At 35.8% G+C, this 24,855-nt stretch overlaps 7 protein-coding genes across 9 annotated transcripts; 2 read left to right on the forward strand and 5 right to left on the reverse strand.

The window, feature by feature from the left end:
• Positions 1-695: 695 nt before the first annotated feature.
• Positions 696-4,540, reverse strand: LOC106640369 (putative RNA-binding protein EEED8.10). The gene is made up of 7 exons (XM_014354379.3): positions 3,897-4,540; positions 3,703-3,818; positions 3,516-3,643; positions 3,199-3,440; positions 2,501-3,051; positions 2,131-2,407; positions 696-2,042 (listed from the first exon to the last, which is right to left on the reverse strand). The coding sequence occupies exons 1-7, from the start codon at positions 3,958-3,960 to the stop codon at positions 1,522-1,524; spliced, it is 1,899 nt and encodes a 632-aa protein (XP_014209865.2). The 5' UTR covers positions 3,961-4,540; the 3' UTR covers positions 696-1,521.
• Positions 4,541-4,781: 241 nt separating this feature from the next.
• Nfs1 (Nfs1 cysteine desulfurase) lies at positions 4,782-7,176 on the reverse strand. Of its 2 annotated transcripts, XM_089596173.1 has the most exons (4): positions 7,090-7,176; positions 6,797-6,928; positions 5,657-6,618; positions 4,782-5,580 (listed from the first exon to the last, which is right to left on the reverse strand). In XM_089596173.1, the coding sequence occupies exons 3-4, from the start codon at positions 6,517-6,519 to the stop codon at positions 5,085-5,087; spliced, it is 1,359 nt and encodes a 452-aa protein (XP_089452299.1). In that variant the 5' UTR covers positions 6,520-6,618; positions 6,797-6,928; positions 7,090-7,176; the 3' UTR covers positions 4,782-5,084. The 2 variants fall into 2 exon arrangements, with proteins under 2 accessions (XP_089452299.1, XP_014209866.2); XM_014354380.3 differs by lacking the exon at positions 7,090-7,176 and having other exon boundaries at positions 6,797-6,997.
• Positions 7,177-7,694: 518 nt separating this feature from the next.
• Pen (karyopherin subunit alpha) lies at positions 7,695-10,932 on the reverse strand. Its single transcript, XM_014354424.2, has 7 exons — positions 10,728-10,932; positions 9,997-10,067; positions 9,578-9,888; positions 9,042-9,436; positions 8,609-8,967; positions 8,164-8,496; positions 7,695-8,088 (listed from the first exon to the last, which is right to left on the reverse strand). Exons 2-7 carry the CDS (start codon positions 10,057-10,059, stop codon positions 7,993-7,995), a joined length of 1,557 nt encoding a protein of 518 aa, XP_014209910.2. The 5' UTR covers positions 10,060-10,067; positions 10,728-10,932; the 3' UTR covers positions 7,695-7,992.
• Positions 10,933-11,446: 514 nt separating this feature from the next.
• gdl (gonadal protein gdl) lies at positions 11,447-12,584 on the forward strand. The gene is made up of 2 exons (XM_014354453.2): positions 11,447-11,870; positions 11,957-12,584. Exon 2 carries the CDS (start codon positions 11,986-11,988, stop codon positions 12,508-12,510), a length of 525 nt encoding a protein of 174 aa, XP_014209939.1. The 5' UTR covers positions 11,447-11,870; positions 11,957-11,985; the 3' UTR covers positions 12,511-12,584.
• Positions 12,585-13,020: 436 nt separating this feature from the next.
• Lon (lon protease homolog, mitochondrial) lies at positions 13,021-17,681 on the reverse strand. 2 transcript variants are annotated; one of them, XM_014354418.2, is made up of 11 exons: positions 17,219-17,681; positions 16,758-16,988; positions 16,523-16,692; positions 16,036-16,319; positions 15,767-15,958; positions 15,389-15,693; positions 15,170-15,309; positions 14,810-15,092; positions 14,125-14,725; positions 13,744-14,043; positions 13,021-13,672 (listed from the first exon to the last, which is right to left on the reverse strand). In XM_014354418.2, exons 1-11 carry the CDS (start codon positions 17,488-17,490, stop codon positions 13,442-13,444), a joined length of 3,009 nt encoding a protein of 1,002 aa, XP_014209904.2. In that variant the 5' UTR covers positions 17,491-17,681; the 3' UTR covers positions 13,021-13,441. The 2 variants fall into 2 exon arrangements, with proteins under 2 accessions (XP_014209904.2, XP_014209903.2); XM_014354417.2 differs by having other exon boundaries at positions 16,036-16,373.
• Positions 17,682-18,015: 334 nt separating this feature from the next.
• On the forward strand, positions 18,016-18,812 carry LOC149375987 (uncharacterized). Its single transcript, XM_089591632.1, has 2 exons — positions 18,016-18,107; positions 18,333-18,812. The coding sequence occupies exon 2, from the start codon at positions 18,352-18,354 to the stop codon at positions 18,766-18,768; it is 417 nt and encodes a 138-aa protein (XP_089447758.1). The 5' UTR covers positions 18,016-18,107; positions 18,333-18,351; the 3' UTR covers positions 18,769-18,812.
• Positions 18,813-19,218: 406 nt separating this feature from the next.
• On the reverse strand, positions 19,219-20,662 carry LOC149375988 (uncharacterized). Its single transcript, XM_089591629.1, has 2 exons — positions 20,580-20,662; positions 19,219-20,470 (listed from the first exon to the last, which is right to left on the reverse strand). The coding sequence occupies exon 2, from the start codon at positions 20,430-20,432 to the stop codon at positions 19,269-19,271; it is 1,164 nt and encodes a 387-aa protein (XP_089447755.1). The 5' UTR covers positions 20,433-20,470; positions 20,580-20,662; the 3' UTR covers positions 19,219-19,268.
• Between the last annotated feature and the right edge of the window lie 4,193 nt (positions 20,663-24,855).

A 24,855-nucleotide genomic window follows, 5' to 3' on the forward strand; every position in this document is an offset into this window, starting at 1 on the left:
AAAAAAGTGGTCATACATTATTAGACACTAGCTCAAACACGAAAATTATGTTTTGCATTTGTTGGTAGTATATGCAGTTTTAATTGTATACTGATCAGCACTTCATACGTATATGGTGATAAAGTTTTTTGAAAAATTTACTAAAAGAAAAGTATCTATGCTTATTGTTACTGTTATTTCTTACACTGTCATTACTGTTTTAATTGGCTTGTATTTGAAAAACAAAATAATACATAATGCGTAATGTAATTTTTTTTCTAAAGGTTTCGTTCACTATTTTAATGTAATAGAAAAACTTTATAGATGTAATTTTTTTTAAATAAAGTATTTCTATTTTTTATTCTTATTGGCAGTTTTTTATTCTGACTAGTAAATATTTATAGAATTAGTATGTAAAAGATGAATGTCTGTTAACTTCAATTCGTTATTTGAGTCTAATAAATATTGTTGATTTGGAAGATTAAAATAAAAGAGATGTGGATAATTTATTACACTTTTCTTTAAGTAAACTTCAGCCTCGCAGACAGAGAGCTAAATTTTCAAAACTTTTAAATCTTGTAAATGTTACATATATATCTTTACTTGTAGCTTATAGTGTTAAAAAAAATGTGAAATTAACAAAAAATAGTATGATTTGTATGTCCTTCATTAGTTTTTTGAAAATTCTGTAAAACAAGATAACAGGTTGAACTATATAGTTATTATGAATTTATTTTGTGTACATTTGCCAGCTTGTATCAAAATTTAACAAAATAACATGAAAAAAGACTAGTCATATTTATATTTAAAAAACGCTTATTACAACACGTACGTAATGTATGTTCTTTTGGCAAATTAAGTTGCTCGCATTTATACATTTTTTTACTATTTTCATAATTATAAAGTAGGCCTATGAAAACTATAACCGCTTAAGACGAGCGCGCAACTTTAAAAATTTATAATGTTATAACATATTGCGTTTTTTGCGACGATATTGATATGGAACGTAATATCAAAAATAAGTAAGGGCTTTTGTATTGTAATTATTTTTATCACGATGGGATTACGTTTGTATGTACAATTATTTAAGCTTCTATCAATTGAACAGCGGCAAACAGTGAATATTTTCTTTTATTATTAATTTTTTTTTTTTTTGTAAGAAGCATTATTTTGAGCTTAGAAATAAAGTGAAAGTTTTTTCAATCAAAAAATCATCTGACTGTAAGCTCTCATTATTAAAAAGTTTTTGTAAATAAAGTGAATACTATTTAATAAACAGCTGATTTATATAATATGAAAGTAATAATATTCTGATTTAAAAATTTCTTTCTATACATTTAGAAAATTAATATTAAAACTACTACAATAAGTTAATTGCAGTGTAAAATAACAAAAACGTAACAAAATATATTAATGGTTACTTAAAACTATCACACTGCACATGAATACTAAAGAGTAATAATAACCGTCGCTACAGGTAATAAATATATCAAAAGATTAGCCATTTTCATTTATACAACATTATTATCACAAAAGCTTATTTTAATCAAAAAGAATCAGAGAATCCGCATCGTCGGACAATTGGTCGAGCGAGTCGTATTCAATATCAATGTCTTCCTGATCAATATCATCATCCCAAAAAAATCCATCGTGCTCAAAGTCGGGCCGCAGATACGCCTCGGACAGATCAACGTTCAACACTTGAAGGAGCGGCGAGACTTTTGTCATTGCCTTCGTATTAACAGTCGTACCACCGACATACATTTTGAGAAGGATATTGTTTGGACGGCTCTTGGTTGAAGCAATAGCCACTTCGATGAGCTTATTTGATATCTGGTTGCAGCCCGAAAAATCGAGTAGCTCGAGATTGTGCGACTCCTCAAGGAGTGTACAAAGGCCCGTGTTTTTTATTCTCGGACAGCCTCGACATTCCATTGTACGCAGGTTTGGCATCAATGTCAGAACTTCATCTGTCACTTTGCCCAGGTAATTTATGGATAAATGTTGAAGATTTGGAAGCGAAGTGATACTTGCCAGACCTTCATTCGTTACAAAGTTGCAAGCTGAAATTACAAAGGTACATGTGTCCTTGTGAAATGATTCATCGAAATACTTCAACGATGTTGAGATAATGCTTTGAAGCGTACGTACAGCTAACGTTGACAGTCGACAATTGTTTGCATTGTTTTCCCACGGCAATTAAAAATTCATCGTGGACTGAATCGTTTGTAGGAACTTCTAGCGTTTCCAAATTAATGAGATCAGCAAGGTTTATCATGACTGATTTTCTTATCATTGGAAAATAATCACAGAAGTTCAAAACTTTTAAATTTCTCGAGCAGGAACTAATCCCCTTCACAGCCTGGTCGTTAAATGTTACGCATTTAGTCACTGTTAACGTGTGCAAGTTGTGAAGTTTTTCAATAGCCTGAAATCAAAGAAAAATATCACAAAAAAATCCCCATTATAATTCTGAAAAAAAAAAAGATGCATATATAATTATTAAAATAATAAATCCTACATTGGCAAAGTAACAGGGTGATATATTTCGGCACTCGATCAAAATGACCGTCTCTATGGAATCCGCTGGCAGATTCAGTAGACACTTGCCGGTCATTGCATTCTGCATGATCCTCAGATACCGCAGCTTTTTATTTTTTTGGAATAGTTGAGACAAATCATTGTCGCAACTATTGGAGCAACGACCCAAGCTCAACGTTTCAATTTCCTTGCAGCTCTCTGTAAGAGCCTTTATACCAGCGGGGGTGACAGTGAGCGTGCTGATGTACTGAAGATTGGGGCACATCTTACCAATTATTGTTAGCGTGCTGACATTTAATCTATCCGTGCTAAGGCTGATATCGATGTGTGTGAGGAACTGGCCGCAGCGAAGCAGAACTTTACGGAGAATCGGTGTGTCGATTATTTCACTGGCGAAATTGTTGAATTTGACTCTGTCCAATTCGACCCCTCGAGTTTTCGGCTTGCCAAATCCCCAAGTTGAATTCATCAAGTCTAGCTTTTTAAAGGTTGACCACGACTGTTTACTGAGCACTTTCCATCGCCGACAAACTAAAAATTAAAAAATGTATACTTAATAGATTTATACAAATACCAGCTTTCAAGGTTTTAGTGTAATCTTCATTACATGACACTTGGTGGAATTTTTATTGAATGTATTTTAAGTGTTTAGTAAAGTTTTTTACAGCAAATAAATACCTCTTTCTACGACAATTCGATCGACAATGGGAAGGTATGAAAATATATGAATCAAGCAATCATCGTTTAGCTTATGAATTTCAGCATCAACATTTAATTCAAATACAAAATCTTCTGTAAATTTTGGACCCTTTTTCGATTGATACTCAATACTGTCAGGCTGATGCCACGAATCAGCTGGCATAACTCTCAAATCCCTATTGTGGAGATGAATTTTTTTTTGATACCCATCTTTTGCCGCTCTACAAAAAAAAATATATTAATTAATTCAACTCTACTGTTAAATCAAGGATAGAATAAATTAATCCTCCACTTACTTCAAAGCATCATCTTTGTTTCTGAAAGTTACAAAAGCAAAATTGCTTTTACCACTTTGCCTTTTCACAAAACAACTGTCCAATTCTCCATAAGTGGAAAATAACTTTTCAAGATCTTTGTGAGTAGTCTGCAAGGAAATACATAAGATATTAAAAAAACTGAAAGTAAGTATTGAAAATAACCTACCCTCTGAGCTATGTTGCCAACAAATATTTTCCGTATCGCAACACCATCGTCTGTGAACGGTTTAACAATATCATCAATATTCTCCTCTATGCAATCATCTTCAAAATAAAAGTCATCTAAAAACCAAGTTAATGAAAATTGTTGTTTATTATCCAGGCTCAAAATTTTATGAACAATACTGTAAAACAACAAACCACTGTCTATGTTCCAAATTCTGTGTAACATGTTGCACAGTTCTTTGTCTATTCGGTCATCCATTTTTTTTGGAAAAGACCCCCTTAGGATAAGTTGATTTGATCTTGATACACACAAGTTCAAATAAAGTTCACCGGTCGCTCACAAAATACTTAGTATTCACTACCTTTTTTTTATTCTTAGGCTTCAGTGATCCTCTCAACACGTGATTAGTGTCTGAAGACCATTGCACACAAAATAAAGGGACAAAGAGAGAAGAAATAAGGGCCGTGCGTTAATTCTTGCACGAAACTTTCGCGACTTGGGTTTTATATAATATGAAGTAGAAAGAGAGAGACTCACATACACTAACCACGTAAGTACTTTTAGACAGGAATACGTCTGACTACTGGCATTTTCGTAACAACAAAACCACCTGGCTCCTTTCCAACGCGGTCGCAAGTTGCGAGAGCAGATTCACTCACTCGTGTAAGATATGGTATGATACTTAAAGTAAGAAAATCTTCTGTGTGCGTATTTATCAGTCTTGTCTTCAGATCAGTTTCTCAAGTCTTAAGTTGAAGCGAACAAGCGCTGACGCTTGAGATGCAGGCACATGTTTACGAGAAATTTGTCAAGCACAGGGCACTTTTGATGATTCGCCCCGCAAATCTGTCTGGTGCGTCTGCGTAATCTATATCGTATACCGTGTATATTTATGTATAGTGTGTAGGTACTATCAACAAAAAATTTTCTACCACATTCGGTCTTGAGGCTGCAGTGCATGAAGATAATTAATGTACTTACCTTTTTTTAGAGGTGCTACGTAAGTATTTTGGTAAGGTACACTGCTCATACGTTAATCATTTTATCAAACTATTCATTTTTCATTTCACCCACTTGGATCGTTTATTTGGTCAAACTTTGTTAAACTGATGAAATTGAGTGTTTTGTCATACAAAATTTAAATAAAATTTTTGTTTTTAAAAATAACAGTGTGATTTTTCATTAAATACTACAAAATTTGAAAGTATTACAAAAAACAATTTCAAAGCACGTTGGGAATAACAATATTTACATTTGTGAAATGACATATTTTATAACTGTATATATATATATATATATATATATATATGTATGTGAAAATTTGGTAGAAAATTGGTACAGCCTTCAGGAATATGGAACAAGACAATAATATCCTAGCTGTCCTAGTGCTGAGTCCATTTAATCGTCTTTAAATCGATGCCATCCTGTACCATCTCCCACAGAGGACTCATTTCTCGCAATCGCGTCACGTGTCTGACAGTATTTTCAATCACGTAATCGATTTCTTTCAGCGTTGAAAATCTTCCAATCCCAAATCTTATACTAGAGTGTGCTAAATCTTCAGATGCTCCAATTGCTCTCAGAACGTAACTTGGTTCTAAACTAGCACTTGTACACGCCGAGCCACTGCTCAGAGCAATATCTTTTAAAGCCATTAGCAGGGACTCTCCCTCAACATAAGCAAACGATAAATTAACACATCCTGGATACCAAGAAACTGGATCCCCATTACGTATCACATGCGTTAATTGTCCCATGATTCCATTGATAAGATGCTGACTCAGTTGCGTGATGTACTCGTGATCATACGACATTTCATGATTTGCGATTTCACAAGCTGCTCCTAGACCTACTGCAAGGGGAGCCGGAACAGTGCCACTATGAAAAAAAGGATTTTGAGTATAACCATACAGCCAGATAGAAGAAAAATAAAGTAAACTGTAAATTTCGTTACCTCCTCAATCCTCTTTCTTGTCCACCCCCACTTTGCACTGGTTCTAATCGAACTCTGGGTCTTCTCCTAACATACAAAGCTCCTATACCCTTTGGACCGTATATTTTATGGCCACTAATAGACATAAGGTCGATATTCATTTTGTTGACATCCATAGGAATTTTGCCAACAGCTTGAGCTGCATCAGTATGAAGAAATACTTTTTTTTTTCGACAAATAAAACCAATATCTTCTATTGGCTGTCTTACTCCGATTTCATTATTTACCGTCATTATCGAAACTAGAGAAGTTTCTGGGGTAATTGCAGCTTCAAACTCTTCTAGATCAATTAGACCATTTGGCAAGACTGGCAAATAAGTAACTTTGAACCCCTCTCCTTGTAAATATCTACAAGAATCTAGTACGCATTTGTGCTCAGTCTGTGTTGTGATAATGTGATTTTTTTTCTCCTTGTAAAACTTAGAAACACCTTTGATAGCTAAATTATTACACTCTGTAGCACCAGAAGTAAAAACAATTTCCTTTGGATTTGCCCCAATCAAGTCTGCAATCTGCTGTCTAGCATGATCCACGGCAGCCTCTGATTCCCAACCATACATGTGTGTCCTAGAGTGGGGATTTCCTTGGTATGAAGTCAGATAGGGCATCATTTTGTCCAGTACTCTAGGATCCATTGGAGTCGTTGCCTGGGCATCCAGATACAAGGCTCTCCCGAGCACAAAAGCTGTCTGTGACTTATCTTCATCAATGTTGCTCAAAGAAATATCAATCTGCTGGGAACTAGATGTGTGAAGTGGCTGACTCCTCTTCAGCTGCCATTGCTTCAGGGAAAATATTCTTGACAAACGCATCATTTTGTTCATTTAGTAGTAGCCCCAAATACTTGCTAATAACACTGTGTTCATCCTGAGATCTGACGCATATTTGAGATTTTTTGGTTTGAATTCGTCGGATCAATATTCCTGAAAATAAATATTTTTTAGTTAACTAGCATCCTGATTTTTCTAAATTACAACGAAGTCAAAAAATACGTGATGAGCTGTATTAAACATCCATAATTGTACGTTACACCAACAACAACAGCTACCTGCTTAGAGAATTAAGAAAAATATAAGCAAATGTAGGGAACAGTGAGCTAACCTCTTATTTTCCAATTCTTGTTCGACAATTAAATAGTTCCGTGTTCCAGGGAATTCACCACCGTAAAACGATGTGTCTTCTAAATTTTAGTGATCAGAGGAAATTAATATGACTCCTTTTACGAAACAGCACCTTTTAAGTAAACAAGTAAGTCTCAAAAATACAAGTAAGTAAGTACAAGAGGACAAGGATAATTGACAATTGTGCAAGGCAAGTGCTATAATGAGTTATACATATATATACAAGTACATAAAAAAACGTGACAAAATTTTTGTCACAAAAACACACATTACCTTCAACCTTCGACTTTTCGCCGCTAATAGCGCCGCGGCATAGCGCCAGTAACAACCGAGAAAATAAACACCGCTAGATCGCGCATAACGCCGATAATGGGTGTATTCCGCAAATGCTGCCAGCAGTTAAGTTACGTAGGTCGTGGTAACGCCGCATGGTCGGGCGGCGCTAGCGTCAACCTGTACTAACTGTCGGTGGGTTCCGCATGTCAACAAACTCCGAAATATCAGATGGCATGGGAGCGAAAACAGTAAAAAATATCAAAGTTTGTTGACATGCGGAACCCACCGACAGTTAGTACAGGTTGACGCTAGCGCTGCCCGACCATGTGGTGTTACCACGACCTACGTAACTTAACTGCTGGCAGCATTTGCGGAATACACCCAATGCTAAACTTGTACATAGGGATCTATATCTAGGGATTCGGATTGCAATATTTGTACTTAACAATAGAACTGATAAGGAATGTCCAACCATAATTTATAAACAGGCTTTAGCATCGTAATAAAATATAAATTTACTGTTCGATGTTGCAGACCAATATTTCTACATGGCAGTATCAAAAAAGGATTTGAGAATACGGAGATAAAGAAAACGGTATCAATGTTTCACAAATTGATAAATTTTAATTCATTACAAAAGTAGGAAAAGTTCTTTAACAGTTACAAATTTTTCCATATGCAGACCAGCCTCAAAGAATTCATTTTTTTATGATTTTAATTCCTAACATAAACATCACTAATTCTTTTTAATTAATTTTTATGACCGATAACAAATAAATATTTCGGAACTCAGTAAATAGAAAACGTTCTTAAAAATATAAGCTTGTGCTGACCTCTCTTCTACGTGAAATTGTTTAGCAATAATAAAATCGTAATTATGTACACTGCAACTTGTTGGATTTAAAAATTAAAATCACCCTGTGGCGTGACAGGTGTTGCTTGAAACTCGACTTGACCATGTATATTTGTACTTGGAGCAATGTTTTGATCTCCTTCCTGGAAAATAAAAATAGGAATTGGAATTATTAAATATCGGCATTTGTTGATTTTCAGACATTAAAATATACTAACAACTTCTGAGAAAAATCTATCAATCATGGTAGCAGCCTTTTCATAAATCTCTTCATTTTCATGTCTCTGAAGCAACTCAAGTTGGTCTAAACCTCCAACTTCTTCGATCATCAGAGCTACTCGGTCTGTTTCGCCCATTTTTTCTGCAGCAGTCAAAATATAATTAAGGCCATCTAGAACGATTGAAATGCACCTGCCGTCGTTGGAGTCGAGTAGATCACACAATGGCTTCAAGGCACCGCACTGCACTATGAAAGCAATTTGATTGACATTACCTCCGGAAGTCAAATTTGTTATAGCCCAAGTGGCCTCTTTTTTTGATTTGAAATCACCCTGAAAATTCAATTTATTAGTAATTCCAATTTTATTATTACAATAACTTATTTCGTATTAAACACAGTTAATTTATTGACGACATAATTGGTTTAAAATAATATAAATGTACCTGATGCATAACGTTGATTAGAGGAGGAATGATATTAGCGTCAATGACTTGCTGTATTTGCTCGACATTACCAGCTGTCACATTACTAACAGCCCATGCAGCCTCTTTAACAATATTAGTTTTTTTGTGCGATAATAGGTTTCCGAAATGTTTTAAAGCACCATGTGCAATTACTGTATCGGTTTGTATGTCGCTTCCAGTGACAATATTGCCTACTGCTCGTAAAGCAGGTGTGAGAATCGTAACTTCAGGAGACGCCAGCAACTCCACTAGCTTGGGTACGACATTGGCTTCAATGACTGCTTGAATTTTTTCATTTGGCCCATCTGTGAGGTATGAAAGAGCCCAGCAAGTATCACCTGAAAAGTAAAATTCATTGTCACAAGTTCCTTTGAGTAGGATATGATGAATTAATCAGAAAAAAATTAATTACTGAGAATCTCTTTGTCGTTATAATTCAAAAGACGGTTGAGAAGAGGCAATGCCTCTCTTACGCATTCAAAATTAGGCGAGGGGTTTTTGTTTCGGCATAGATTTGACAAAGCCCAAACGATGTTGCGAACAAATGACAGAGACGTCTCGGGTGTCACTAGCGAGACCAGAAGATTTATAACTCCTTCCTTAAGCACGAGATCTCGAGCTCCAGGTCCATCACCAGCAATGTTACCCAGAGCCCAAATAGCCTGTTCAGCTACGTTCGAGGCTGGTGACTTTAGAAGTTCAATTAAAAGAGGAATGGCACCCTGTTTAATGACAGTTTGCGTCTGTTCAGATGTTCCTGAGGCAACGTTGGTGAGTGCCCAGCATGATTCAAACTGGAGCATGGTACTAAAAAATGTATTTCAGACTATGCTATAACATGGTTTTAGAGACGAAACTCGGTAACAAATATATACGTTATCAAGAATGAAGAATCAATTGTCTTTCTATTCAATGTTTTGATAGACAGAACCATAAGATCGCTTATACCTATTGTTGGGCTTGAGGAACTCGATGCAAATAGGAACAATTCCCTTGGAGATCATTTCATCAATTGGCGGATTTTTTTGACAGCTAAGCATTTTTCTGCATGCTTGAGTAGCTTGAAGTCGGACCATCTCGTTATCAGACTGCATGCCACAGAGGACTTCATCGATAGTCATATTTACGGGCGACTTGGCGCTGGGTGGACTGAGAGGCTCATTTTCGTCAATGTCGATGTTTCTTTTTTTCAGCAATTGATCATCTTTGTGAGCCTTTCTCAGTTCTACTGATACCTCGGCTCTCCTCCTTCTGGCTTCCTGAAAAATCAAATGAATATAAAGATTGCATGTACTTACTTGTCTTAAAAAATTCACAGACACTAACTATGAAAAAAAAAAAAAAATGTGTAAATGAGTCATACTTACATCAGGCTTCCCTTGAAATTTGAATTTTGATATTCGCGAGGCGTTCATATCTGGAGCAGGCATCTTGGTAACTGAAAACAATCAAGACAAAGAAGTAAAATAGCGGCAAAAAAATCCGTAATGCAACGTAACCTAAACCGAATCGGTGCAAGGAAATATTACGGGATAAGTATACGGGCGTCAAGGATAACCATGTGTTTTAACTCTGATGAATAAGAAAGAAATATGAGGGAAAATAAAGTATGTCGCGCGAAGAAAACTTTTTCACGTTGAAGGGGATACCTTCAACAACGTCCTGTTGTCAATGTCAAAGACAATAATATTTTAGATCAGATGAGTAAACACACGAAATAATCATGTGTAGTGTACCCACTTATTAGCTTAACTCGTGACAAATAAACACGACTATGTACTTATTCTCGCCCGAAAGACATCAAAAAATTAAAACATGCACTAGTTGTCCGTTAAAAGACTTTGACAGATTTAAAAAAAAAAAAAAAAAAATCGCCAATTAATAAACAAGCTCAAGTCGCGAAATGAAGTATGGGTCAAAGAAAAAAAAAATGTTAAATTGAACTCGCGTAATGAAGCGTACGCGCACGTACAGAGATTCCGGGATAATTAAGTAATTCGTTTTTGTAACCGTCAAAAGCCGCATCCTGAGGAATCTGAGCACGAGTCTCATCCTCAAAAAGGCCATTATTTTCGCATAAACACAAAACTCCACTTACCTTTCGATAAAAACAATAGTTTAAACGACCAAAGTAGTAAAATTAATGGCTAAAAAATTGAAAATTCCGGCTTTTTGGTCTATTGTACTCTATATCTCGTGTGTATCGACACAAGACTGGATAAGTCACAAATTGCAACTCAAGTCTGCAATGCAGAGTCTGGAGCAACGCAACGATAACATGGCGCGATGGCGCGCGCGCGCGCCAACAAGGGATGTAGAAAGAGAGAAAAAAGCGGCGCAGAGAGAGAGAGAGAGAACGGAAACGGAGTCTAGTCCAGTCCAGTCCAGTCCAGCGTCCACGGCGTCCAGCCAATGAAAATGAAGAATTGAAAGTCAGGAGAGCTAGGTCATGTGACAGCAGTGGTCAGGTCAGGTAGTATATGTACATATAATATAAATAAACAAAAAAACCGAAACTCCCGAGATGGAGCAACGGTCAATGGGTTTTAAATTTTAAAATTTAAAAATCATAACAGATAGAGACATTTAAAGATACATAAAGTAACATGTAATAACAACACTACCGATTGTTAACCGATAAATAATGATTTCTACGGAAATTTGTTCCACAGGATGTATTCTTGGACTTAAATATTGTTAATCAGTTTAAATTTAATAATTTCAGATTATTTATAAACTTACGCAAAGCTCGGTACTATACATACGTATGTATGTGTTGTAAAAGCTTTAAAATATTTTTGGAAATATGACGGGGAACAGGCGCGGACGCTCAATGCCGCAAATTAGCTAATAAATACGAGGCTATAAAGAAACTTGGTTTACTTAATATTATACTTACAAAATCGTGACTCACCTAAATTCAGTTTAATTTTTGGCTAACATAAAGACATTTCTGTCAAATCTCGAACGGCTTGAACCGATTATTTATGTTCTATTTGAGTTAATTAAATTATGTACTTACCTACCGATGGCCCTCAGCCAGAAATTTTGAATTTCAGAAATATTACAGCATTTATAATAAGTATAGTGAATTCTCTGACAATTTCAGAACGTGCCCTGCATAAATAGGTATTGTGTGCATCGGGATTTTATGTGTTTGGTCTATTTTTGTTTTGATATACATAACCTCAAGAGGTTGATATGTACATCAGTTCTCTTGCACAGCACGTAATCTTTGAGTGTAATATGATTATAAATGCAATTAAATCGACTAAACATTTTTTTGTGATTTTTATTGTATGACGTGTCCTATTTGTACAAGTATAGTACCTATAAACAACCAAATCTCATGAAATATGGACATAGACAATCCAACTCCAGAAGATCTGCAGAGGAAGCTGTATTTCCTGATGGAGCAACTCCAGCTGATGGCTAGTGAACTACCACCAAAGTACCAAATGCGTCTCCCATACGAACTATTGTCTGGTTTGGCCAACAGCTTACTCAACGATACCATTTTCGAAATCGTCAAAGGGCTGATGGAAATACAACACGTAACGGAAAAACACTTGTTTCAACAGAGGTTGCAACTTATCAATCAACAACAAATCGAAAGTCAACAAGTGTTGTCTGAGCTCAGAACTGAAGGCGAAAAAGAGCCTGTCAAGCAGGCTCTGTTTCAGAGACATAAGGACGAACTGAAGCAGCAGGATATGAAACTGGTGCTACAGCTTGATCAGAAGGTTGCAGATCAGCAAAGTACTTTAGAAAAAGCTGGCGTACCTGGCTTTTATATTACCAACAATCCCATGGACATCCAAGTTCAGATGCGATTGTGCGATTTTATTATAAGACTTAGCAAGATGGAAGTGCCAAGGTAACACTTGGTTGTACTATGCCAATGAGACAATGGTCCTTATTATACAAAAATAATTCTAAATACCATTTAAGACTATGTGATATAAGATTTGTGTTGTACTTATCTAAATATATTTTTATAAAAAAAGATTATTCGTTTTAATAATCGTTAAAAAAATTCCTATTCCTCTATCAATGTAAAATCTTTTTTCTTCAACATTGAACTTGTATGACACAAATGGACGAAATCATGTACTTTATCAATTATTTAAAAAACTGGATGAAGCTTACAATATTGGTTATAGTTTAACTTTCTTAGAATTTTCTTTGAAATTGACATAATTTACATTTTTTATATCATTTTATACTTAGCGCGTGCATATTACTTCTATAAATAAATATTTTAAACCTTCCATGATTTAAAACTAAGAAGTAAAACTACTATTGGAATGAAATAAATTAAAAATGAATAAAACAATTACTATAGTTAGGATAACTTTATTTTATTTTGTACAAAGCTCAAAGTCTTCCAAATTAGTTATAATAATTCAGTACTTAAAATAGAGTGACACTTTAACGCAGTAACAAATGGGTCTAAGGACATTGGTCTTTGTACATATTTACAAAGTTTAACTCTTTAACGCGACATATATACGATTATATACTATTCAAAAATACACATCTTTTACTTTGTCATTTAGTTTGTGCATGCGTATTTTAATTTTAAGGAAATCTCTCTTTCAATTAATAATTTAATAATTGTTGATTTGACTCGTAAAGTTTTGGTAAATCGAATAAGTAAATAAAAATTATCGGAAATGCATCAACTGGTTCATACATTTTAAGTTCATAAGTATAAAAAATCAAGTTGTATTCTATAACGCGCAGTATAAACAGAAAAAAGCTTCAAATGACTAAAATGTACTAACGAACGTGCTTAAGAGTAAAAAAAAATTAAGCATGTAGTGGTGCTTGTAGCTTAGATTCATAAGTTGTAGTAAACTCGTCGTTTTGATGTTCAGAGACTTTTGAGCTAGTTTCTTCCTCAAAACATATCCTATAAATATCTTTGTAACTACTAGCAAAGTGAACTTCCAGACCATCTGTTATATATTTTGGTAAATCCTCAAAGTCTTTCCGATTTTCATCTGGTAGTATAATACAGTTAACACCCACTCGCTTGGCCTAGAAGAAGAAACATTGTAGCTCTTCAATTTGAAAATTAAAATGTATAATTAAGTAATAATATCACTTACAGCAATTGTCTTTTCTTTAATACCACCAACTGGTAAGACCTTGCCCAAAGTACTGAGCTCACCAGTCATGGCAACACTTGGACGTACTGCTTTATTTGTGGCATACGATATCAAGGCAGTGGCAATAGTTGAACCAGCACTAGGACCATCTTTAGGTGTCGCGCCTTCAGGAAAATGCAAATGTAAGTGTTCGTCAAAAAGTATTGTGTTTGCAGGGTCGATTTTATGCAAGAAGTTTCTAGCCACTACTAAAGCTACTCGAGTTGATTCTTTCATTACATCACCAAGATGTCCCGTTACCTGGAAATAATTATGTTTTCAAAATTTTATCTACAATGATATTCAGAAATTTAAAAACAATTTAGACGTAATTAAAATTACCTCCACAGATCCCTCATTTTTTTTGCCCCCAGGCTTGCTCATGGCTGTCTCGACAAATAGCGTGGAACCGCCCATAGCTGTCCAGGCTAAACCCATCACAACTCCCGGAGGAGTTATTTCGTACATTCTATCATGGGTGAACAAGGGCTTGCCCACAAAGTCTGATAAATTTTCACCACCAATATTAAACTTATCTGCCTCTTTTTTTACAAGCTTATGAGCGACTTTCCGATGCACTTTTTCGATATGCTTGCGCAAGTTCCTCACACCTGATTCACGACAGTAGAACTTTATCAGCTTATTCAATGCACTGTCCTCAATGCGCACCCATTCATCCGACAGTCCAGAATCTTTCATTGACTGAGGTACAAGGTATTGTTTGGCAATTGATAGTTTCTCTTCAGCTACGTAGCCCGACATCTCAATCATTTCCATACGGTCGCGCAAAGGCTCGGGTATCGTGTCGATTATATTGGCTGTACAAATAAAAAGTACTTTGGAAAGGTCAACTGGAACGTCAAGATAGTGATCAAGGAAGCCATTGTTCTGCTCAGGGTCGAGCATTTCCAAGAGAGCGGAGGCTGGATCACCTTGATGACCCCTTAGACGAACATAAATCATACGAAAAAATTATTTTTAAAAAGAAAAGTACTTTCAATAGACGTTAATTGTGTAAGTTACTTACTTGCCAATTTTGTCGACCTCATCAATCAGAACCAATGGGTTCTCGGTCTTGCATTTCTTCATACACTGAATAATCTTGCCCGGCATAGCTCCTACATATGTTCTCCGATGGCCCTTGATTTCTGCAATGTCAGTCATACCACCAACGCTAAATCGAAAGTATTCTCTGTTCAAAGCTCGAGATATCGATTTTGCTATCGACGTTTTTCCCACACCTGGTGGACCGTGGAAACAGAGTATTTTTCCTTGAGTTGACCCTTTAAATTGGCTGACCGATATGAATTCTAAAAAATAAAAAAATAAAAAGAGAAACGTCAACATTTATATCAACTACATGCACAAACAAAATTTTTCGTAATACCTTTTATTCTTTCCTTTACATCTTCCATTCCATAGTGATCTTCATCTAAAATTGTATTGGCTCTTTCAAGATCCATATTTTCGGGGTTCGTCACACCCCATGGCATTGATGTTAGCCAATCAAGATAGTTTCTTGAAACACTGTAAAATCACGTGAAAAATTATTTTTCAAAGAAAGATGTGACGCGGTAGTATCGTGTAATAATAAGAAAAAACCCACTTGTATTCACTACTGTGATTTTCAAGAACGTTAAATTTGTTTAGTTCTTCCTCAATCACTTCCATAACTGCCTTTGGAACAATTTTATCCTTGATTCTTTCCCGATACTTTTCAATAATAGCGTCTTTATCGTCCTTTTCCAAACCTAATTCTCGTTTGATGGCTCTCAACTGTTCATGCAAAATGTATTTTCGATGTTGCTGCTTGACTTTTTCCTCAACTTCTTTACCGATTTTTTGCTGGAGCTTGGTCAACTCATATTCTTTTTTCAAGAGAGCAAGAGATAATCTTAACCTGTTAGTTATCTAGGAAATTCAAACATAAATTGAAATTCAAGATGAAAATTTTTTTTTTTAATTTTAAAATTTCAACACTGACATCCATTTCTTCTAAAACTTCTTGCAGCTCACGTGCATCTCCTCCAGTCAGTGCTGCTCCAAGATCGCTTAAGTACACCGGATTGTCTACAACTCTTTGTCCTTGATGCAGCATTTGTTGAAGTGACTCTCTATACAGGGAATTCATACTTATAATATCTCTTATTGTCTTGATAACCTCTTGAGTCAAGGCCTAGAATTAAAAAATACAAAAATACGTTTCCTTTAAATTTTTTGATTAAAATTCTTAAAAATCTTATTGACACATACCTTGATTTCTTCAGTTTGTCGGAACTTGTCATGAGTTACATTAACAACTTCAGCCATAAGTACATGCTGAGTAGATTTCTCCTTATTATCAGCTGAATCCACAGCTATTTCTGTAGCCTGTTGAATAACTTCATCAGTTGCAGCAGGTGTCTCAACTGGTTTTTCATCCACAGCCACAGGAACTATTTTCGGAATTTTTTCTGCAGCCTGCTCATTTATTCGGTTTTCGAATTTTTTACGCCTTTGCTCCCTTCGACTCTTTTTACTTCCAGCCACTGTGTCGTCTACAGGGACGTTAATTGTTGTATTATATAGAGGAAACGTCAATTTCATCCTATCTATCTCAAAACAAAGACATACCAATAAAAAATTGTAAACAGGATTTTATTTTATAATTATCACGTCCCCTTAACTACAATAAATCAAATCTAATTGTTTTTTCATGCCTCTGTGGAAATTTATTGATTACCTGAAAGAGGAATCTTACCAATTGGTTTTGGAGCTTCATCCTCAATCATCTGTCCAATGATTTTGATTCTTCTGTGAGCCATCACCACAATCCTCAAACGATCTCCTAAATCTTGAACTTCAAGGATTTGTGCAAAAGTTCCAATAGAGTAAACATCATCAATATTTTCCACGATTTCAGCCTCGTTACTGCAGAGGAAAAATAAAATAATATCCAGATAGCTCCCAGTCATTATATTTGTTCAAAAACTTACTCTTCACTTTTCTTCAAAAAGATTCCTGCATAAGGTTGATTCAACTTGACTTTACGCCTTATCAAATCAATCAGAATAGGATTAGAGAGTTCAATCAATTTTATGAATCTTGGAAAAACTGGATTGCGGCTGATTGCAATTACTGGAACATAAGGCCATACTTCTGGCACAACAACTGTTGCTGGTACTGATGCTGGAAAGTCTTTTGATTGAGGAAGAGCTTCACCATTCCTGTATACGAAGTTAAAAAAAAATTTAGTAACGTTACATTTAGTGTCGTTGAACTTTCAGAAAAACGTTCGATTACATTTTTATTTTAAAGCAAGAATAGACTTAATAAACCCATAGAAGGTACTGCTATCTCTTATCAGATCTGATTGCATCATTAACAAAAAATCAAAAACCATCAAAATATCTCGAGAAAAAAAATGAAAAATAAATTTATAAACCAAGTCACTAACTCTGGTGGATCTGTATCAGATGGACTTTGAGTCGAGAATGTCCTGAGGGTGACGGCTGCAGCACTCTGTCGACATTCCCTCAAGTTTCCTCTAAGGTAACCAAGGGAAATTGGTAGCCTCGATCGTTCAGAGGCTAGTTGCTGAGCAATTGCTGAACCTCGACTCAGCCTTGTTTGAGGTCTGCTACTAATATACAACGACCTGGACGTTGTTGCGCTGACCCGATAACGCAGAACAGGTAGCAGTCTGGCCTTAAGCGTATTCAGCTGCATTTTTTCATATAATAACTGGTTCAATTCTAGCGTGCAGGAGGAGATTAAACTTTTTTTTCTTGAACCTTTGCTAAACAAGTATCTAAAATTATTTGTTTACGTATATTTTTTATCTTCTCACTCAAAAAACTGAACGTATTCGAACTCTTGAGAAAGTCGAGAATAGAACCGGTTGACTTTGGAGGTTTGGTTCAGCTTGTTTGGAGTTTCAAGGTTACTTTTTATCTGCATGAATACTACTGCAGTATTCTATACTACCGACCACTGTACATTATTATGCCACACTATTTAAAAAAACACCAATTTAATGTTTAAGCAAATTGATTACAATACGTAGTATTGATAATTAACGTACAAGGCTAATAATAATTATTAGGTTTCATATTCGAATTGTTTATGAATCAACATAAAATTATGAATTTGAATAAAACGCGTTGCTCCACACACACACACACACACGCGCGCGCGCGCGAAGACGAAATGGCGGAGCGCTATTTCAAATTCGAACGAGTGGTGGTTGTGCTATAGGGTGGTGCAAAAATTAAAGCTTATAAAATTGAGTGAGAAAGTCGAGTCCAAAAGTGCGTTTCGAAGTTCAACAGCGTATTTACATTAAGGTAATTGTGAAATTTATAAATGTGATTATAGTGGTAATGAGAATCACACTTGATAATTCTTAAAAACAAATTGTAAACTTTGATTTTTAAATAGCTGCGATTATGCGAGAATCTCTCTTGTTTTGGATTACATTTATTGATCGTTCTTTTTTTTTTTTTTTTTTTTCCTTATGAGTACGTACAGAATAATAGGATTAATAATGCAGTAACCCCATATTGTTTCAGTGGAAAAAACTTGAACAAAATGAACACTCCAGGACTGAATACTACGACTCCGATCGACAGTGAGACGTTTGCGAGTCAGGTGGAATCCGATAAACGCAGTATCCTCCAGCAAGTTCTTCGGTACAGCTTTATGGACGATGACCAACATGTCGAAAAATCCCAGTCAATCAAGGTAAAAAAAACCTACAACCTTGCCGATAGTGATCGCACCGAAGACGCCAATTCCAAAGATAAGCTGGCTAGAGGTAAAGGCTGTCAGCAGCCAACGACCGAAACGAGCGGCGAAAATAAAAAACGACCTGTCATTGATATCAACATCTGCAAGGAATACGCCGAGATTTTTGGGGAGGACGACGTCGACGACAGCGAAGAGATATTCAACCGAATTCTTGCAGAGGTCGAGGAGCAGGTGAAACAGAAAATGGAAATCAAGTAAAATGAATACATACAATATAATCAATAAACAATAAGACTAGCTGTGACGATGATTGAACTGAATATAACTTTCATTTGTAATAATAAATATAGGCATATATATGGTGAAAGCGTATTTGGCTAGAGTTTTTGTGAAACCGTTTTAATTACATTAATTGCGCATATACTGCGTGTATTAGCTAGTTAATTGGCTGCTGCTGCAGTAAAGGTATGGTATAAGGAAACAAAAGAGCCTGTTAAACATGTACTTATAGGTAGCATACGATGAAAAGGGATAGAATTATTGGATGGGTCTACTGTTTTAGCAGCAAATGTAACATCATGCAGGTCGCAAAATCTTGAAGCGCGAAACCTTACGAAATGTGTGACATGATGTTAAAATAATTGATTTATAAAAAGGATTCATAGATTTTCATAAATTATTTTTATTTTAAAGCTTAATACACTGCGATCTGAGAAATGGGATTAATGACAATACAAACAAATATCATAAGTTATGAATTAATCTTCAACAGGGTTTATCAGAAAACCGGTGGCACTTGGTATTTCATCCTCACTGATATCGGGTGAATTCCCTACGTAACCATGCTGGTATTCATAAGTAATTGACTTTTCTGTCATTACACTTTGATTAGAAAACAAGTAATGCTCAACTTGATACGTGTTCTTGACAAAATCTTCAAACGACAAACGGTCATCTGGATACTCATATGATTCATAAGCCTCGCCGATTTCATAGACCTCTTTAATCGACTCGATGGATTTATTTGGTTGCTTACGATGACCAACATCAACAGAAACTGGTATTATGGGAAATTTAGACTTGAGTGTCTTCAGCATTTTTTCGAACATATCGTTGCGGTATTTAAAACATCCTGTTAAAATATTTGTTTTACCGGTACAAAAAGCCACAGCGTAATTAATCATACTGTCCAACCAATCTTGCGGCATCCCTATTTGGATTTTAAGCTTAGAATGATAATTAGCACTTTTAGTATCTTCGAAAACATTGTAAACCAACGAAATTCGACTGCCGTCGAACAGCTCGGAAACGGAATGTTCCAAATTGTTGTCGAAATATATAAAACGTATCTTGCCCTGCACGTTCATTTCTTGTCGTAGATGCTCTTCAACGCGGAAATTTCCAAAACATAATTCACCGCCTCGGTAATTGGTAGGCAGTATCAGAATCAACGTACCCAACAATCCCGTACGAGACGTATCACGATGAGTTTTGAAAAAAGACCCCTTGTTGTACAAGTTCAGTTTGTACGGTTTAACAAAACCTTTTTCGACAAATTTTTGAACGTCAATATTGAGGTTAAATGCTTTTGTGTGCTTGGAATTTCGTACGGTGACATCGGTGACCTTGACGTTGTTGTGGCTGTAATAGGCGACCTCCAAATTTTGGTCGAGCCACTCAATATCTTCAGCGGTAATGTCGGACACTTTGATGTCTCGACAACCAACGGTCAGAATTACTTTTTTCATATCTTCGACGTCGCAAGTTCCAAATTGCATGTGATTCATGCAGTTGAACAGTTCAAGATCGTATTCCTTATCCTTGCACAACACTTGTTGTTCACTTTCACGTTCTTCTCCTTCATTGTCGCCATCATTCTGCCTCTTGCGTTTGTTCATGTACCGTTGTTGCTTCTCAGCCATTTCGCCACGGTTGTTTGGTAGGTTGAGAATTTCAATTCCTGAAACACGCGCAAAAAGTCGGTGAATCTTTTGTTAAACAGGTCTCATTATGTTACAAAAAAGTGCATCTACCCACTATATGTATATGAATATAAGTTTAATTTTTACCAGAATTATGACTGCTGAGAGAAAAAGTCGATAGACAAACAAAGAACTTGAGCGTTGATGAGGAGGGATGAGTGCAATTGCAAACGATGAGAAAGACACTCAAGTACTTACTTACAAGATGGATGATGGATGATCTCGTTTTCGTCTAACAGCCAGCGGACCAGCGCCCAACTAAACTGCAATGTTGCGGCTTACGGCGGCGGCGGCTATAGTACCGGCAGAAGTAGTAATCTCTGCAGGTAGCCGCTACTCATCTCTCAACTCATCTCTGACGTTACGTGACTGAGAGGCACTGGCCTCCCTTCCCTTTGCCCTAAGTACTACAATCCAAAAGTACCACAACTGCAACTACATGGTTGTAGAACTTTTGTAATTGAACAAGTTAGTTTGTAACCTTGTAACCTGCGGCTGAATGCACCTAGGGTCCATCAGGGTCACGTGCTCTGCTCACGAGAATAAGTCGGCATTTTCTGCAAAGAGAAAGAGAGCGAATGTTAAGTTCATGATTTGATTGATTAAAACCTAATCACGTGACTTTTACTGCAGATTTATCATTAAACGTGAAAGTACCGTGTGCATGGGTACGTTTGTATACATAAAAAAAAAAAAAAAAAAGACAAATACACTTTTACCTTCGTGCTGCACTCGGTGTTTCACTAAATTTTTCATTTCAAACTTTTTCCACGCGCAATAAGATTCAGACTTGAAGCTTTGTACCCTTCTTATTTTTTAGGTATAGGATAATAAAAATAATAGGTAAAAATAAAACATTTTTTTAACACAATTTGCATACTGCAGAGATCTCAAATTCTCAATACTTAGTGGTATAAATCGCGTTTCTCGTCACTACAGCTTGATAAGTTACACGTTTAATACTTAACAACAATTGCTCAAAAAAAGAAAAAAAAAATATATATATGTTTTGGTAAACTTTCTTAGAATCATTCGGCCCAAAAATAAAACCATCAACGTACAAACGATCAATGAATATTAATTCATACATTAATTTTGCAAAGTAGCGAAAGCGTTTGGATTAGTACCCCAAAAGCATGCTGTACAAGTAGCAATTATACCTCAAAGTTATTAAAATTTCTCTTTTAATTGTTTGTTTGAAACAAATCCAGCTACGTATAGGGAACATAAAATTTCTATACTCATTTAGTTGTATCTGTATATACTTTTATAACTGTATAGCTGATATGAGCTGATACATGCTGAAATAAAGTTAATAAAACAAAGACTTTTGCCATCACGGCACCTTATATGCACAATTATTGGTGTTTATTGTGAGTAAAATGAACTTTGTAATAACAAAATGTAAATCAGTGTAGATAATAATATCCATGTAAAATCAAAAAAAGCGAAAAAAAAAAAAAAAAAAGATAGTGACCTGTTTTCAACACTCGTATTTATCGTAGAAGGAAAAACCCGTACAACACCCTGCTGCTGGACGAAATGACGACCTTCAAGAAGCCCAGAGCTAAGCGCGGCCGAAAAGCGAAAAACCAATACACCACGAAGGCCTTTGCAAAATCGATCGAAATAATGAACAAATTTCGTAAGAGCCTAGCCAATGAGTCCAATGAAATCGGCCAGCCCACTCTGGCGATCGGCAGCAGGACCGACACGGTCTACCCAAAGTGGAAAACTACGGCCACGCACACGCCGATTTTCGCCGCGTCTGAGAACCCCAGGTGGAAAAATTTAAATAAAATTACGTCGGTCGAGTCAATGGACACCACGACGACGACTGCCGTAACTCCGATCAAGTCTTCTCCGAGGAAAATGTACACGCCCGGCCACGTTGCCGATTGGGTGAAAGACGTCACCTCTGTCAATGCCAATCGTTACTTCCCCGCTGTCACGCCACCCTCCAAAAGTATCAAGTGCGAAACTATATATATTACAAATGTCTATCGTATTGGTTGACTGAAAAACGCTAAAATCGGTATATACACATGTGCTACATTTTTTTTTTTTTTTTTTTTTTTTTCTACAGATCAGCCAACGCCACATGCAACACTGAGCTGAAGACCATCAGTTGTACTGCAGTAGGGGGCAACGATCACTTTGACAACTGTGACGACGATGACTTGTTCTTGTCAACTCCGACAGGCAGTCCGATCGGCCAGAGCACTCCAAAGAAAACTCCGATACACGAGGCAAACGCTCACCCTTCCGGGCGCAAGTCCGTCGTTCGTTTCAAGGACTCGTCTCCCGAGCGTATATCCTACAGTGAAATCTCGGACTTTTCTTCACCTTCGTTTCTCGGGAATGATGGCAATGCTGGCTTTTACCAACCCTCCCCGCTACCGAATCATCATCTGCAGCCTCAGTTTCGCGAACATATGGACGTTTCAACTCCGATTTATTTACAAAATCATTGCGGACTTGTATCACCTATGGATCCTCATCGTAATCAGCATCGTCAAACTGCAGCAGGCAATGGTTGTTACGTAGAGTCGCCTCTGATTCATAACTTCGAAGCTCCCGGAGAAAAAGAGGCACGGTTGTCGGTCCATTCGGACGATTATCGCCAGCACTCCTTTGCCAGTAGTATTCTTGACGATGATGATGATTCGGATATTGAGATGATGATTCCTGAGATGCACAACGTTTACAATGAAAACGATCTGCGCAATGAAATATTTGCTAAGGAAAGTGATAAAGGTTCTGGTGATGTTGGGCGTGCAAGTAGTAGTAGGTCTGCAACGCAACATCATCAGCAGCCCTTCTTTTTCGATGATTTTGTGCGCAAATTAAACAATAATGTGTTGCACAACTACAGTCGTAATGTATCGGTCAAATACTCCATGAAAGTTAAGTATTTTTAAGATTATGACTTCCGTAATAATACCATCTTAATCTTATTTAGTTTTTATTTTAATTAAAATTTACGATTATGACCTCCGTAATAATACCATCTTAATCTTATTTAGTTTTTATTTTAATACGTTGTTCATTACGATTTAACGTGAAATAACGTTTTATTTTGTTTAATATATCCCTTATGAACAATAGATTATCATTTACTTATTTTGTTAATAAAACTACGTACATACTTGATAAACTTTTAAAAAATACAACTCAACTGTATGATACATTCTGTTCACTTGAAAACTGTAGTAAAAACGTTTTTAAAAAAATGTTAATTTTGTTAAAAGACGAGTTTTTCTTCGTACGTAATTAAAAAAACTTCTACAATTTGTGACTAGCTATGGAAAGTCATTATATTATTACAGGTATAATTTATTTATAACTTCGAAACATATGAACCACTAAATTTTGTTTGTATGACTCTTATCTAACGAATAATATACATAAATAACATTTGAATCAAAATGATTCAATGCAGGTTCGTATATAGCTATTACATATTTTTTGTTCTATATCACCTGATCATTTTTATAAGCAAAAAAAATGGAGTTAAAACATTTTACCTTTTTGCGATTTTACTCTTTTTTTCCTGGCCTGTCATGTGTTATCTAATCATTTACACCACATCAAATGTTTAATTTTCTCCTCACGCACGTATGTAATCAGGAGAGTGGAATGACACATCGTCATATAATATAACAGTTGATGACTAATAACTATTGTCAACGGCACATAAGTAATGTCTTAAAAACATTTTCAAGACCTTCAGTCCTGTTATAGATACTTCATAACTTGATGCACTTCAACAATATAAGTGGCAGTGTGCAATAGTACAACCGAAAAATTTTGAGATATAGTTTTTTTTTTCATTTTATAAGTGACCATACTTATGCTGCAGTAGTGTATTAGCGTATTAAATTTATTGTCACCGTAATTAATTATAAGTACTGTTTTGTATAAGATTATTTATCACCAAAAGCAGAAAAGTGATAAGTTCGTTCATACCCTCTTTGGGTTCGGTACTTTTATCCACAAAACCTATACCTATATATGGCAAAACCAAACGGAAAACCCTGAGAACCCTACATACAGGTGCAGAACCGGGACTGAACCAATTGGTGTTAAAAAGATGGTTTAAACAAAAATTTTTTTGTAAAGGAAGGTTAGTAAGTATTGAGCGCTGGATCTCGGTCCCCGATATTAAGTACTTTTATCAAAGGTACTTACTGCATTGAATCGGAAAAAAATATTTTTTTCAAAACTTCAAAAATTTGCAATTTCAAAATTATCACTAATCAACACATTGATTATTTTTAATGAACATAGAGTCTAAAGATTAAATAGGGTAAAGATTACATACTTACTACAGAGACTTTTTAAGAGAGTCGTCATAACATTC

Source organism: Copidosoma floridanum, unplaced genomic scaffold, assembly GCF_036245765.1.
Source record: "Copidosoma floridanum isolate Cflo_tuat_1 unplaced genomic scaffold, Cflo_Japanese_pri ptg000001l, whole genome shotgun sequence".
NCBI lineage: Eukaryota > Metazoa > Arthropoda > Insecta > Hymenoptera > Encyrtidae > Copidosoma > Copidosoma floridanum.